The 16,068-nt window shown below is 38.2% G+C and overlaps 1 protein-coding gene across 1 annotated transcript in view; it reads right to left on the bottom strand.

The window, feature by feature from the left end:
• Positions 1-2,376: 2,376 nt before the first annotated feature.
• The window catches only part of hpse2 (heparanase 2 (inactive)), a 56,315-nt gene continuing 42,623 nt past the window's right edge, over positions 2,377-16,068 (bottom strand). Inside the window, exons 7-12 of the mRNA XM_022763488.1 lie at positions 12,766-12,859; positions 11,818-11,924; positions 11,549-11,663; positions 8,094-8,239; positions 5,732-5,878; positions 2,377-2,539 (exon numbers count right to left, since the gene is read on the bottom strand). Of these exons, the coding sequence (XP_022619209.1) occupies positions 2,377-2,539; positions 5,732-5,878; positions 8,094-8,239; positions 11,549-11,663; positions 11,818-11,924; positions 12,766-12,859 (772 nt within the window). The remainder of the gene's footprint in view (positions 2,540-5,731; positions 5,879-8,093; positions 8,240-11,548; positions 11,664-11,817; positions 11,925-12,765; positions 12,860-16,068) is intronic.

Here is a 16,068-nt window from a genome sequence, read left to right on the forward strand (position 1 = left end):
AGCAGATCCCAGTGGTCTATACATCAGCAGACACTGAGCCAGGTCTGGCCCAGGTTTAGGGCCAAAGCCGAGGTCTGGAGGTTTAGCCCATCCTGGCTTTATGTTTCCCATCAGCAGCTTCCTCATGCAGTGACAAGACAGCACTTTTCTCACTACAAAGACTTGCTCCAGCTGCTTCTTCAGTTTGCGTATGTGCACATAAGAGTGAGCGAGTGAGAGGACCAATAATGGTACCTTTAATACTCAGGTGCCTTTGATGAGGATTTTGCTAGAATTAGACCGTTTTTATTTATAGGTCCTTTCTTTGTGAGGGTATTTCAGCTTTTCTATAAATCATATCTTCTCATCTCTTTCTTTCTTTTTCTTCTCCTTGTGACCATGTGCTTCTGCAGACCTCTTTCACATCCTGAGAACTGCTGTGGAGTCTGGTTGGATTGCTCAACGTTAATTCACATGATGGGGCTTAGCTGTTTATACACAAGTACAGTACTTCAAAATCATCTCTTGCATGCAGCAGTGAGTTGACGGGCAACGTTTAATGTAGTTTTACTGACAAACTAAAATCAGAGTAGGAAAGCATTCCTTTCTTCAGTGCAGACTGATTTTCACTGAGTAATATACAACTTCGTAGGTGTTTGTAGGTGTTTATTATCAATGTAAACTTTTTTTTAACAAAAAATAATATATATGCACACTTTCCATATTAAAATAATACTCTCCAAAAGAAATATGAACATCTCTACATTAACTATAAACACATTCAGAGGACAAATATTCTTTATATTTAACATGTTCAGGCACTGAACCTGCTCCTGCTTATCTAGAAATGTTACCATTGTCCTTATTCATGTCAGTGTGGAGCACATATTAAGCAACATGATTAAATCTCCGAGTGACTATTAACACAGTCACTTGGTCACCCTGTTATTTAATGAATTGGCTCTTAAAAGTTATTTTTGATTTTGCGTTACAGTTGGGGCATTAGTACCACTAACATAACTGAGTCATTTAGAAAAGAAATGTAAAGACAAAGTAAAGTATTTAATCATATAAATTAGGTGTATACTGTATGTAAGTAAACATATCAAGCTTAAATCACTTATTTTCATTATTCTTTTTTATGTACAATACATTATCTAATAATATATGACAGTAAATCTGTACAAAATTATGTAAAATATAATATCATGTATATTTAAACTAGCAGCATAAGAGGATTATAAAATGTGAGATCACACTGAAGAGATAGTGAGATAAAATACACCTGAAAAACTGGCATCTTAGAGTTTTTGAATCTAAAGCAAAACCCAGATTTTGTGTGTACGCAGGCTGTGAGAGGACAGATGTTATGGATGAGTTCACATTGTTCTTCAGCTATACATCGCTGCAAAGCAGTACCAGCGACACATCCTGGCTATGGTACTCTGCAGTTAAATTGAAACCTGCAGCAGAAAAGCAACGATACACAAAACACACAAAAACAGCCTTTAAAAGAAACAGATTTTCCCTTCAAGCCACTTGATATGGCAAAGGAAGAAACGTATACTTTCAGTGGCACATCAAACAGGCTGGACAGACACATCAGTAGCTTTATCAATAATAAAACACATGCACACATTCACAGACACACACCACTTGGTAAGTCCAGGCCTGACCTCATACACACCTCGGCATTTTCTCTTTGTGGAAAGGATCAAGTCAAACTAAAGCTGACTTGTGTACGCCTCAGAAACGCTGCCTGTTGAGTTTTCTCTTTTTTTCCCTCTGTCTACGAAAGAATAGAAAAAAAGAGAAAAGAAAAAAACTCTCTCCGAGACACAGAGATAACACACCCTGGGTTTGACAATCAGAGAGAATAAAAAATATAGCTTAATCAGAAATGTGGACTTTTTGATATTGCATTTCTGTAACTATGAACTACAAACTTCATACAAAGGCGCAAAACAACCACTGTTCAAACAAGTCTTGTAGTATCTGAGGAACTGCTGGTGAAAAGAACTGAAAAGTGTTCAGTGCAAACTGTTTTATGTGTCTTGGGCAAGTCTTTCTTTGCTGGACCAGAGAGGAGAACAATGGAAGAGCTGGGTTTATTTTAATATGGGAAAGTGGTTTAAATATTACCACTGATAATTGTTGAGGAGGCTTTTGTTAAACCAGAGGATTGTGCTGTATTCAAGCCATGGGCTACTGAAGTATCCTTGAGCAAAACAACATCCTGATTCCTAATTCTGACCTCCGTCTGTTTTCATGGACAGATGAAAAAAAAAAAAAGAGGAGCCACACTGTTTTTTAAGCTTTGAGTCAAGTTGGCAGGGGGTTGTTGGTTTGATAGACGTCTGAGCATCACGCCTATATCTCAGGGGTGAGGGGTCGGTGTTATCTTCGACAGGCGTATGCGTTAATGTTCTTGATTACATAAAAGCCTATGGTCATGGGAGGCATGGCTATTGTCCGTCCAGCCCTCAATGTCTTAGGCTTCAATTCTGGGAATGTCTCATTGTCCGACATGAGCAGCCTCTCCCCGTTCAGCTGGACATGTCTGCAGAGAGAAGAAAGGAAGCACAGACTGCATTAGACACAGTCTGCTTCAGACTCATCACATAACTCTGGTAACCCTTTCACAGATCACAAATGCTTTACATCCATAAAAAAAAAGAATACACTATCAAAAACATTATTAAATATGGCAATGACAGCAAACAGTACAGGGCTGACAAGTTAAATTCACAGCCACAACAAACAAATTAGGAGAGAGACACAAAAACAAGTACAAAAGTTCCACTCACAGACAAGGAAATAGACCAATAAAAAGCAATGAAATAAAATGGAGCAGCTATTCAGACAGGCTAACTAAAAGCCTGCCTGAATAAAAGACATTTTCAGCTGCTTCGTAAAGAATTCACAGGAGTCTAGGGATCACAGTGACAAGGGGGAGAGCATTCCATAAACTGGGTGCAACAGCTTGAAACACACGGTCACCTCTGGTTTTATAGCAGGTTCCAGGGACAGCCAGTAATTTTTGCTCAGCAGACCTCAGAGCTCGAGTGGCCGTACAAAGGAGGAGGATATCAGCAATATCCTGGGGTGTTTGACCATGCAAGGCTCTAAAGGTCAGCACAAGTATTTTAAAATGAATGCTGAATTTAATTGGGAGCCAGAGCAAAGAGGATAAAATTGGCGACCTCTTGTTCTTTCTAGTTAAAAACTGAGCAGCTGCATTTTGGACAGTTTTATTCAAACTGGTAAAAAAAAAAAGAGCATTAAAATAATCTAAACAAAAAGAAAAGTGAAAGAATGAAAAATTTAAAAGAAAATGACAAACATGTTGAGTTTTTTCACCTTATCAAAAAAAGAAAATGTGGACCCTCTCATGCATTCAGTCTTTAAGCGTTATGATTCTGTCAGTCGTACACTTGGGGGTGCTGCTGTTACAAAACTGCAACTTCACAACTGCACAGTAATACAACTTGACTTTTTGAGTAGAATCTGCATGCAGTAAAAGCTAACCTATTTCTCCATAATAGTTTGGAGTTAACTGCAATGAAACAGTCAATTTTAAAGCAAAAAAATATTCTAATATCCTTTGCAGTAATACAATTATGAAAACTATTACTAATATCAATATTTGAAAGAAGGTTTTTCAAAGACAAATTGTTCAAAATATTATTTGGGTATAATTTAATTTGTAATGTTTCTTAATTAAATTACAATTTAAACCTGATGTACAGTAGGTTACAAGATGCAAAACCTTCGTCTTCTTTCTTTGCACAGAGAACAGAATGAGTTGTAGAGAGTATTAAGAGTATTCTTTCTGTTTTCATTCTGGTAATTCCTGACATGGCATCAATAATATTTCGTAACAAGTTTACCATCACAAAACATTTAAAACAATATGAAATATTACTGCAGAGTAGCTGGAACACATAACAGTCATAAGTTAAGGTATGTTAAGGTAAGCTAAAGTTAAGGTAAAAGTTTGGACTATAATTTATTTTGGAAGAAAAATCAAGCAGGAATATATTATTAAACTTATTGCTTAACAGCCAGCTTGAGTATGACTTTCACAATTTTTTCATTTAAAACAACTTTGTTTGTATTTATCTGTACAAGATATTATTTAAGTATAACTATCAGTAATTGTGACATAATAAATAACGTTCTAAATAGAAATGATCCCCTTATTGAGTATTTGGACTGTAGTGATTGCTTTTAGCCCGGAGCTTTTCAACTTCAAAGTGCTGCTCTTATGAGTAACCTTTTTTATTATATCGTTATATTGTAAAGTTAACCACAATAGTGGTCTGGATATTTTTACGTGAACCTCAAATTCAATAAAATATCAAATAAAATTATGTTCAACAAGGAGAAGATATGAATCAAACTGCAGTGCTCAAAGCTTTCCGTCAACATGAATGGACCTGAATACTTGATCACCGTTAACAGAAAGTCCCACTACGCAGACATATTTATGGACATCTGGTGTTGCTAAATTTTTCATAAAAGTCTCCCTGCGCTGTGTGTGGTAACAGAAAGCACTTAAGGCCTGAAAAAGGCCCGTCGTTAGCTTGCTCTCCTATTAATTGACTTGCAATAATGTTCTAGCACCTAAAACATCCTCCATCATTACGCTGTTATTGAAGGATCATGCCTGAGCCTCCATTAAGGCTGTATGGAGGTATCGTATAACACAAAGACACACACACACACACACACGCAGTCCTGAGTCAATAGGCTGTTATTCCAGGATTTGGGGCTTAAGGCTGAGGCAGAATAACAGGCCAGGGGCTTAAAGGAGAGAGGAAGAGAATGAAAGCGTATACTTTTTATTTTAAGGCACGTTTTAAGGAAATGGGAATTATATTACCTAGTTAAAGTGCAATATATCATAGTAACAAACTGCATTGAGAACAGAACTCAGAGGTAAAACTCAGAGGCATGAATATAAAATGACTTGGGAATCCATTGATAAAACATCTGTTGTAGGCAATAAAACCAGATTCAAACAAGAGACGCAAACACACTGGAACTCAGGGAAGAACTCTGGGCTCTGTGAATGTTTCCTTTTATATCCAAGATGACAAGCTTCAGTAAAGCAGTACCATATTTATGACAGTCTGAATTAATAGCTAACATTAATAGTTTTTCACGGACAAAGGAAAAATAAAAAATGGTTAATCACCTGTATTATTTTTTATTAGCTTTTCATTTGTTGTATTATTCTTTATGAGTTTGCTTGTTGTCTTAGGCTAAAATCTAAAATCTAGATAAAGACAGGAAGAAGTTATTGTATGTAAGCATATGTGTATTCACGCAACAACTTGGTGAGAACCATACAGCTCAAGTCCAACACTAATTGTTGTCTTAAAATTCATTCATGCCAGTGTTTAACACCTTATCAAGGTTGGAAAAAAAATACTTAAGACCCATAAAACTTGTTTTTGAAATTCTCATTATCCCTATTTCTCATCTCAACGCCTTTCAATTGTTTTGCATGTTATTTATTTATTCATGTTTATTTTATATGAGCTATGACAGGACTGGGAGACTTGTGATGCTGTTATAACCTGGGTCTCTAACCAGTGCATTTATCTTGTTTGATCAGCATGAATGAGTGGAACCGGATACTCTACAAGAAGACCACATTGTTGATTGACCAAAAAACAATTATTCAGTGCCAGCGTGTGTGTATATGCATGTGTATGAGAGATGTATGGGAGAGAAAGATACTCACTTGGCTCTGAGTCCGTCAGTGCCGTACGGTTGCAGCAGGTACTGATGGACAGTTTTGTTCCGTAACGTCCCCGCCAACTTGATTTTCTTTCGCGACCGATGCAGGTTGATGATGTAGATCGTTATGGACCCTCTCACATAGTTGTGACTGTTATCATAAAGAAAATAATGAAAGATTACATTAATATTCTTTACATTTAGAAATGAAAATCGGGACACAATATGAAAAAGAGGCTCCGTCCCACATCTGCTAATAGGGATTCATTATATATTACAGTGCCATGTTGAATAAAATTCTCTATAATTAAAGATGACTACAAAGAGAAGAAAGTCTTTGATATTTTTATTACATATAGTAATAGCATCAAACCACTACTCTTTGATCTGATCTAGATCAAAAGGCTTGCAGAAAAATAATAAAGATAAAGCATGAAGCAAGTTGTCCTAAAACCGATCATTTATATTTAGTATGAATGACACATTTCATTTTCAAAGCCTTTATCATCCTTATAAAGCCTATCTGATACAACAATCTGCTTCTCTTATTCAGTATTCAATATTAAAACTTGTTGCTGTATGGTCCAGGGTCAGATGAAGGGTGTGAACACAACGGGCAGCACTTCTTAAGTTACACAGACAACAGTGTTTGAGTCCCTCTCCTGAGAGCAAAGCACTGGGGACACAACTTGATAAGGATATGGGCAAAAGGTAAATAACTAAGTGAGACAGATAAGACAAACATGATAAAATCTAATAAGGGCCCAGATATGAGGACAAAGACAACACAGCTGTAGTGAATACCACATGTCGGCCCTGGTGTTCAGGGTCAGGGCTGTGCATTGGCCAAACGGTCTGGTAGACACCTCTCTCGCTTACCACCTCTAAACTCATATCTTTAAAGCAATCTTGGTTTTTGGTTTGATGTTTATCTTTGCTCTTTTGGGCACAGGGTGAGCCATTTATTTCATCAACCCCGCAAGACTGCTAATATTCAATACATTTACCAAGAGCAATAAAGTAGAGTGCTGTCGGCAGGAACGCTGTGTGTCTGGCTCTGTGTTAAACTAATTCAGCCGCATTTCTGAGAAACGTGGACCATGGCTCCGAGAGATAGATCAGATGGTTAGATGGAAGTGAGAGATAATGACCTCTAAGGCCTTTCAAATGATGAGGCTCTTAGAGATCCAAACCAGGAACATAAACATGTGTTGATGCCGTTTGATGTTGGAGCATCTCTGGAAAGTGAAAAAAATGTCAAGCAAACCACTAAAAGGGGTAAAAGGCCGGTGAAAGTCAAATATCTAATCTGCAAAGACTTTTCAAACCACTGACTGCCTGAGCACATGTATAGTCTTTGCTGTCTAACACAGTACAGTCAAACCGCTAAGACTACAATAGATCGTCCACTTGTGGGATGACTGAGTAAAACCACAAAGTGGCAGAAATAATGGCAAGTGAAGTGGCTTTGGATTCAAGAGGGACTGCTTTAGTGCTTCATTGATCAGATGAGTCCAGGGCTAATTGGTATGTTAAGTGGAGCTGAGCAGCACCACATGCCATGGACATCTCCTTACTTCCAAATTCACCATACTTACCAGGTGGCTGAAAGAGGACACTCGTTGAAAACTATTTCAAATATTTGCATACATGTCATCAGGCCTCATGTGGCTTTGTTTGTTGGTTATGCAATTCCTACCCATTTATCGACCATCTATCTTTGCAGTGCTCCACTATTTTTCTAAAAGATGCTCCGCCTGTAAACGAGCCCTGTCTAGGGTAAGGCCGTAAGTCTAGCCTGGTGCTGACAGCCACTGGCCTAGGTTAAATGATAACCTTGAACAGGCCATGATGGCACTCTTTATCTCCTCCCGGCACAGACCACCTTATTGTCCCTCCCCCTCCCCCTCGGATACCCCCCTCCAGCCAATCCGAGATGGGATAAAGGCCTAGCACACCTTTCAGCGGCTCTTTGACGGCAGGGAGACAGAACCCACACACCTGATAAGTGATACCCGTTAAGTTTTAAAGGCTCTGAGCTGTGAATGAGCAGGTGTCTGCGGTCTACTTATTTATGAGAAGCCGAATGGGCCGGCTGGGGATTTTGTTCTTCCCCACCAGACACTGTGCCTCAGGTGTTTGCAGCAGGACACAGGACACAGAAAAAGTTAACACTGTCTGTTTTCCATCTATATCTTCCAAGACATTCCCAATGTATTACTACACATCACTTAAAGGCCAAGAGCATGTGTGCCTTGTCATCTGTCTGTCTTGAATTTGAAAAATCACGGCATATAATGTACACGCTTGGTTTGTTTAAGTGCAAGTTACAAACTAATCCAAGGTGGTTAGGTTGTAGCACTTACTTGTAGTAGCTGGTACAGTGGGCGTAGATGCGTAGCTTGTCTCGTATGACTCGTCCTGGTTGTGGCCTCCTCTGTAGTCCAGCCACCCGCACCGCTAAAACCCTCGGACCAACCAGACGCTTGAAGACCAGAGAAAACCAGTAATCCTGTAAGGGCAACACCATTACATACAGAAGCACACAGACACTGGCATTACTTTCTATGCCAGTATGGGTTCATTTTCTCATCATAATGCTCAAGGAAGGATTCTGTTAAAAGACACAATGCCAAAGTGAGCAGGTGTGGAAAGGACGTTTTAAAGACCTAATATGTAAGGCAGCTGTGAAACAATTTAAAATCATTGCCAACTCCACTGTATTTAAATTCATGAGGATTTTTATTGAAAGAGACCTTTTATAACAGCAATGTTGGATTCTGGATTCCCCTGAAAGGAAATATTGCTAAAATTTCCATTTTGTTTATTCAGTCATGAAATGCCCTGGTGATTGTGCAAACAGATTAAGTTTTGCAAACTGTGAGTATTAAGAATGTGCCAGCAAAACAGCTCGTCTGCGACGGGGTGAAAATTAGAGATATAATCCACAAAAATGTGAGATCCAGATATGTCAGCACTCTGACACTCAACATTTTGTTGGAACTGACTGTCCCATGTAACATGTCACATTGTATCTAATAACCGCTGACCCGTTTAGAAATTGACAGGTCTTAAATATGACATTTTTACTAAATATTATGTTCAATCATGAATTGCTGTTTTCTCTTATCATTGTTGAGTGGTACACTATACTGTGTCTCACTCTATAGACTACACAGACTCAACACCTCTCCAAGAGACCCAGAACAACATGTGTTCCTCAGGAAGTTCCCATGCAATCCTGCATATGGCAACATTTAAGGGCTTCTTTTTTCCATGCAGACTTTAACTTAATTTGCTGCCAAGGCATCGAAGAAGCAGAGCACAGTATGGAACTGTATAGTGTTGGCCACAAGCACAGGGATGGAAGGACAAATGTATGGCCAGAACTGTGATCTGTGATTATTGTGTAGTGTATAAAACAAAGAACAGTTATGAGTCTAGAGTTTTACTTGTGCAAGCTAGCTGGAGAGGTGATGCATTCTTGCTCTGTGTTTTAAAAATTTTAAAACCCAAGTAAAAGAAACCATGATAAATTGACATATTTCAAACTATGGCTGTGTTAAAATCCCTGACCTGAAACCTGAATTGATGGGACACACTTCTGACATTTTTTTGGGAAATATCAGCTGAGGTCCTAAATCTTCAGTGGTCTGACTGTCTGCCCGTTTTCCTGTCTAATTGCCTGTCTGTCTCCCTGTCTTTTTCGCCCCCAGCTTTTCTTATCTGGATAGATAGACAGATGAACAGAAAGACAGACATCGATTAGCGGAACAACCATCACTTTCACGTCAAATCAAAATACCATCTGAACCCAAAAAACAGAGTGAAAGACAGATAGGCACAAGTAAACACGTAACATGTCAAGGACTCCAGAAAAGTAAAACAATACACCAGAGACCAATCAAACCTCAGCTGCATAGTTAAGTGAAAAGAGGATGGTAACAAGGAAGATTAACCTTTAATGTTTTGCTAAATAGGTCAAATGTGAGTCTGATTGCCTGGTTGAGATCCTGTTTATGTCTCAGCATCCAAGAAGTTCAACATTTCAGTGTTTTTAATTTAGAAGCATACAATCTCCAGCAAGCTTTAACTAAATAGACTTTTCAAAATGAGGAAAAGCACACCCAGGAAGAGGTAAAAAATATCTAAAGGCATACCCACAATATGCAGAGTCATGAAGGTTTGCACGTTGAAGTGTTCAACATGGGGAGAAGCCTGCTGTCTTATCTCCCTGCTTTGTATCTGAGAAAAAAATATTTTTTTCTGAGGGCTAGATAAATGTTGTTAAGGTGGGGCATTTGAATGGCAATTTTTTCAGATAGGAGCAATATAATTTCACCTGCCATACACTATATACTGACATCTCTGTTCCTCAAAGAATTAAGTTTACAACATACCTCTGGAGGCATACAACAGGTGAGGAGTGTGAATAAAACAAAACAGAAAAAGGAGAAGATGATTGGAACAGAAGAGCGAGCAAGAAAAAAGGGAAGGGGTAAGTGTGGAAAAGGGTGAAGTGGGCCCAGGTCTTTGACTGGATTGTACCAATGGGGGAGTCATCCTAAAGGGGAAGGGGCCAGGTCATAAATTTCCCATGCAGAGGACAGGTTGGCCCTGCAGTGCATTCTCTCAGCAGGTAGGCTGGTGCAGCTTTCAGACATCCAGCCATGTTAAAAGCATTGTGATCCAAGCGGGAGACCATTATTCCCAGAAAAATAATGGAGTCGAAGAGGGAAGGAAATGAAGTCATCTCGATTATTTAATATCATATAGTTGAAGAGAGGTAGAAGAAAGTGCATGTCTGCGAGACAGAACTAATGAAAGTTTAAGTTAAATGTTATAGTCAGATTTTGCAGTGTTAGTGGTTTGTTTGTTAGTGGTTGAAGTGGTATTTTGAGAGTGCCAATACTCATTCTAGCAGCTTTTTCTGACCAAAGAAAAAATAAAAGAATCTGGAATAATAACAAACGTTTGATAAATAAGATAAATGCGTTGATAACATCGTCTTTCTCCTTTATTATAGCAACAATATTTTACTGTGCAAGTCCTTAATGTAAGCCTCTCGCCCCCGCTTTGCCTCGGCTTAATATGAACAATTTTTTTTTCTTTTTATGAACTTAATAAAAATGTTTTATGTACTTGGCTGGTGGTAGCTTTTTATCACTCCCTCACACTTAAAGACTTAGAAGTCTCCATATTTATTAATATGTTTGAGTATAAAGGAACATTATGACCTCAGATGAATGTCTCCTACACATCTGTGGTGTTCAAATTCAGGCTAATCATGTGCAAATACATAAAAGAACAGTGTATTTCACAGTGTTGTGGACTCAGCTTGTTGTGTTTCTCTCTGTAGCATTATTGAGACCAAACCATGGAGGAACTTGGGACTGGGCAGTTCCATTTCACACAGTGTTGCAGGCTATTTTACTAACGTGCCTGTGTATCAGCATCTCAGGTTACAGATCTCTCACCGGCCGACTGTCCCGCACAGAGAAGCACACAGTTGTGATGGGGGTTGAGGGGAGCAGTGACACTGTCCTGAGCTACTGACAAAGGGCTAAGGTTACATGGCATTTCGCCCCCGCGTCTATCCACTCATCACCACTAAACGCCTTTCATCTCAGCTAATAGCTCCCACGGGAAAGAGCGAGAGGTGCCATCGAGGCACTGGGTCTGGTACAGAAAAGGTCCAGAGCATAACAGGACCGCTCGGGTCAGATCCTTGTTATTATGATGAAGAAAGGTGAATTGAGGCCCTGATAATGTGAACCAACAGCCATTGTAATCCTTGCTGAACTGAAACTGAGAGACTTACAGGTAACGGGTTGAAGTGCTGGTCCACAAGGTGTGTGTATCCGTAGTCAAAGAATGAGTGACGCAACACAACATCTATCCCCTGCATAGCAGCCATACCCAGCGTGTTCACCCACCTGAAACACAAATGAACATGCACACAAAACTATTAGGAATGTGATATATAGCGCTGATAAAACACATAACACATTGGGAATAAATACTTATTTCTTGCGCAGCTGGTTCAGTTCATTATCTACAGAACAGCTACAGTATGATAACAGTACTTACAGAAAGCCAGCAGCGTATGTGTCAGAGAGATTACTAATGCCTCCTGCCCATGCCGGCCCCAGTCCGCCAAGCCACACCTTCTTACCAGGAGTATGTGTGTTCACAACCTACAATGAGGGATGAAAACAAAGGTGTATCAACAAAATCCATCCTGAATTCAACTTTGTGAAAGCGCCATATGAAATTTGCTTCAGGGTCTTTTGAATCAATACGTTCAAATTTATTTTAAGGACCATTAAAATAGGATGATGCATTTTTAGTAATCCATGATTTTTTTTTGTTATTCTATATAATGTTTTCCTGTTACTGACTGAATTTTAGTGAGTCTGCAAGCTGATGTAAAGTCATTACAGCTGACAACGAAACAGAAATATAAATGTAGACACTGATTAATAAAAAATGCACATAAAGAAACACAAAAACCTGATCTCATTGACTTTGGTAAGGCACAGAAGAATCCCACTCCTGTTACATATCATTGAATGTTTTAAGTTTTGTTCTTGGGAATGGTTGCTTCTTTTTCCCCGAGGCACTTTGGCGCTGTTCATCTATGACAACTCAGCAAGTCAGCCGCAGCAGCCAGTGTTGATAATATTACCTCATGGTGGACACAACCCTTTTACCCTGAGGGTTCACTCCTGTGGTTTGCACATATGGCTTTATAATCAAAAAAACTAGCTGAGATCTGAATGATCCATAACTTGGCAAACTCAAAAGAAATGCAAATATATTGCATGATGAAAATTAGTTATTTCTTCATATTCTCCCTTGAGGCCGTCTGAAAGTCTAAACTGATAAAAATAAAAATTATTTAACAGGGAAAAGGACCTCTGAAATATACGCCAGACATTAATCTTATTTTGTGCAGTACAGATCTAGAACTGAATTAATTTTCTGCACACACAGTATATATAAACTGAAATCATTTATGGAGGAAAGCTTATGTACCTTGGTGACTTTAGTGATCTGCTCCGTCAATGTGTCCAACAGACGGGTTTTTAGGAAGTCCTCCACTTTGTTCACTCTGCCGTCCATGTAATAGCTGTAATGAGAATCCAGGGGAAAGGCTGTGAGAGAAACACTCTGTACACACTGTAAAATGTGATTTTTATTACAGCACAGCACATAATAAAAACAATAAACTGATATGTACACATTTTATTTTTTTCCATCCATCCATCCATCCATCCATCCATCCATCCATCCATCCATCCCCCCTGCCTAATCTCTTCAGTTTGAATTTATATAATTTATGTTTAAAATTAATTCACATTTAAAGTAAAGATGAATAATAAAAAATATGTACTATATTGATCTTCATGTTCGACAACGTGAAACACTAAAAAAGGCAAATTTAAGTCAAGTCAAAGTATTGTCAAGTAAAAAGGCTTTACTGTCTATTTGCCAAAAAAAATGTTCCCCATTATTAAGATACTCTAAATATTCCATGTTATTGAAAAACTTTCTTTGGGTCAAACCTGTGCAGTTAACAATCCCAGTGCCATTATCCTTCATCAATTAGGTGAATAATATTCTATGACATAGTATAACAACTTTTTACACTACCAAGTAGGTCAATGTCATTTCACAGTAAAACACTGACAAGACAGAGAAACAACTTCATAAATGCAACACTCGCTTGGATTCAGTGTTGGTAGGGCTCGTTATGGACTGCAGGTTTAAAAGCCAAACAGAGTATAATTTCATTGGTCTTTCACCACAACAACTATGATGAACAGGGACTGACATATTCAATTACACTTCAGTGTACTGAAAATCCAATTCTGTGTCAAAATGTGGGATTGCATAAGAGAGGAATTGGAAGCTCTGAGATTTCAGACTGAGACCGAACAATACAGACCTCCATCTGCGGTGATCCTGTGTGTGAACGATAAAGACACAAAGACAGACGATAATAAGAGAAAATGTTAAGTGAGCATGATGAGAGAGGAATTTATCGGTAGTTAGAGCCAATGTCTTGAGGAACATCACCCTGCGGGCAGACAAAAAGCCTATCCAAGATCCTCTGCAAGAGTCCAAGAGAGGAAAACAAGAGAGCAACAACCACATACTCTAGTTAATGTTTCAGGTACCGTAAAACACATTTATATTACTTATTTGCACAGCAGAAAAGAACAAAAAAAAAACATGGTGCATGGCTCTGTGTAGCTTACTCTCTTAGGTGAAGTTATTTCTGACACATTATTTATGGTAAGTATTAACGTGGTTGCAACATCATCACACCCAACACTGTTGAAATTGTTGACAGTTAACGGTACATTCCCTGATTTAGTTACAGTGGCAAACAGAGTCCCAAATCGAAACTTCAACAAGCATGGAGGAAATTTGAGAGTTCGAGGAATTTAGGTTTTTGCTATCAGTAACTAAGACTGAATCAGATTTAAGGTTCATTAGCCGACTGATCTTCATTGTCAGATTTCACAGGCTCCAAAAGAGAATATGTTATCAGTCTGAGTGCTAGTCAAACATCTTTAAACCTCTCATATTCTAAAATATTGTAAGCTGATGTGTTTTTTTTTTTTAAGTCTTTTCTCAGTGGTCTGGCTTCACTTAATACTTATCAATTACTTTTTGGCAGACAGGAGCAAGATTTAAAGGCTAACTTCATGGTTATTAATATTAAGCACTAAGACTTTAATGGACATCCACCTGTGAATATCCAGCCCTGTAGGATGATCTTTCGCTTTGCTCTGGAGGTACAGAATGAAACCATCATCATTATGGTGGAAAATTATTAGTGAAATAAGAAAAAGTAATTGCTCAATCCTTAAATCCATTTGCCTTCATTGGTTCTATTTTTAAGTTAGCAATGACATAACAAAAACTGGAACGGAAACAGATGTAACACCTGTTAATTAGAGATCAAAAAAATCTGTTCCTCATTGCAGAACAGATTTCTCTTCTGAATCTTCTAAAGCAACAAATGTTATTGGTAACATACCAGACCAGCTCAGTCCAGTCCTGCTTAAAGCTGCAAATGTTTTGTAACAATTTAGCTTTTTTTCTTTCCTAGAACCAGAGAACACTCCTAGAAAACTACGACAGGGAATTTACAATTGAAGAAATCAGAGAATGCTATTCAACAGTATTGTATTGTGAATAATAAGGCCAACAGATTTAAAAAAAAAAAAAAAATGAAAGTCAAATCTCTATTGAACCTGTTTTGGAAAAGAGTGGAAATGACAGATGTGTCAACAAAACCGCTGAGAATAAAGCTGCACTTTGTTCACGTGGGGTGAAGCAGTGTTGCAATCTGAGTTTAACTTCGTTGAAATTTTCGTCACAGTGTTGGAAAAGTCCCAAGCTCCTGGCCTCAAACTGTAAACAACGCAGGGATTAAGTCATAGCTTTACACAAATTATTTGGTTATCCTGTCATCTTTCCAGAGCGCTCACAATAATTCTTCAGTCCAGATCCCAGGGAAAGAAATTCCACTTCATATATGGAAACAATAAAAAAAACTGTACAAGTTATTATAGCTGTATCTTGAGCTACGAATCAGTACCACTGGGAATTTTCGCTACGGTCAGGTAACAAGGAAAGATTAGCTATCTTTGCTAAACACTCAAGTTTGGTGGTTCATTAGAGCAGAAACCTCAAAAAGAAATATGCAGAAAGATTGTTCTAGTATTTTGGCCTGGATTGAGGGGATCATAGCTTGGTATTCATAAAATTGCTCAAGTTCCTAAAACAGAACCAAGAACTTTTCCTTTGTTCATCGACAAACTGACATGATACTTCAGCTGCCAGACTGACCAGAATTCAATAAAATGCAAAAATGAATAACATTGTGTCCAAATGTTTTCAGACAAAGATCCACAGCTTGTTTTACATGTCTCTCAGTGAGTGCCAGCACCACATCAAAGACAGCTCTCTAACAAAACTACCTCTATTAACACAGAAATATAGTACAGACTACACAAATACATGTGATCAAATCAGCCAGGAAACAGAAACAGAGGTGAAAGAGGATCAATACCAAAAATGGAAAAAAAAATACTCATCTGAAACTAAGTCCAGCACTTTAAATTTTCCGTGAATATATTTACATTTAAATGTACTTAAGTTGAGTAATGATCACAGGGGATGTTTTTTTGGGTTTTTTTTTTTTTTGGTGACTAATTGAAACATCCTTTGCATGGATTCCTCTTCTCATCCTTTAAACCCCTAGTAGTAACTAAAGCAGTTGAGAAGTGAAATGGGAATATTCAAGTAAAGCGTGAATATAGT

This window comes from Seriola dumerili, unplaced genomic scaffold, assembly GCF_002260705.1.
Source record: "Seriola dumerili isolate Sdu_G_001 unplaced genomic scaffold, Sdu_1.0 BDQW01000478.1, whole genome shotgun sequence".
Taxonomy (NCBI): Eukaryota; Metazoa; Chordata; class Actinopteri; order Carangiformes; family Carangidae; genus Seriola; species Seriola dumerili.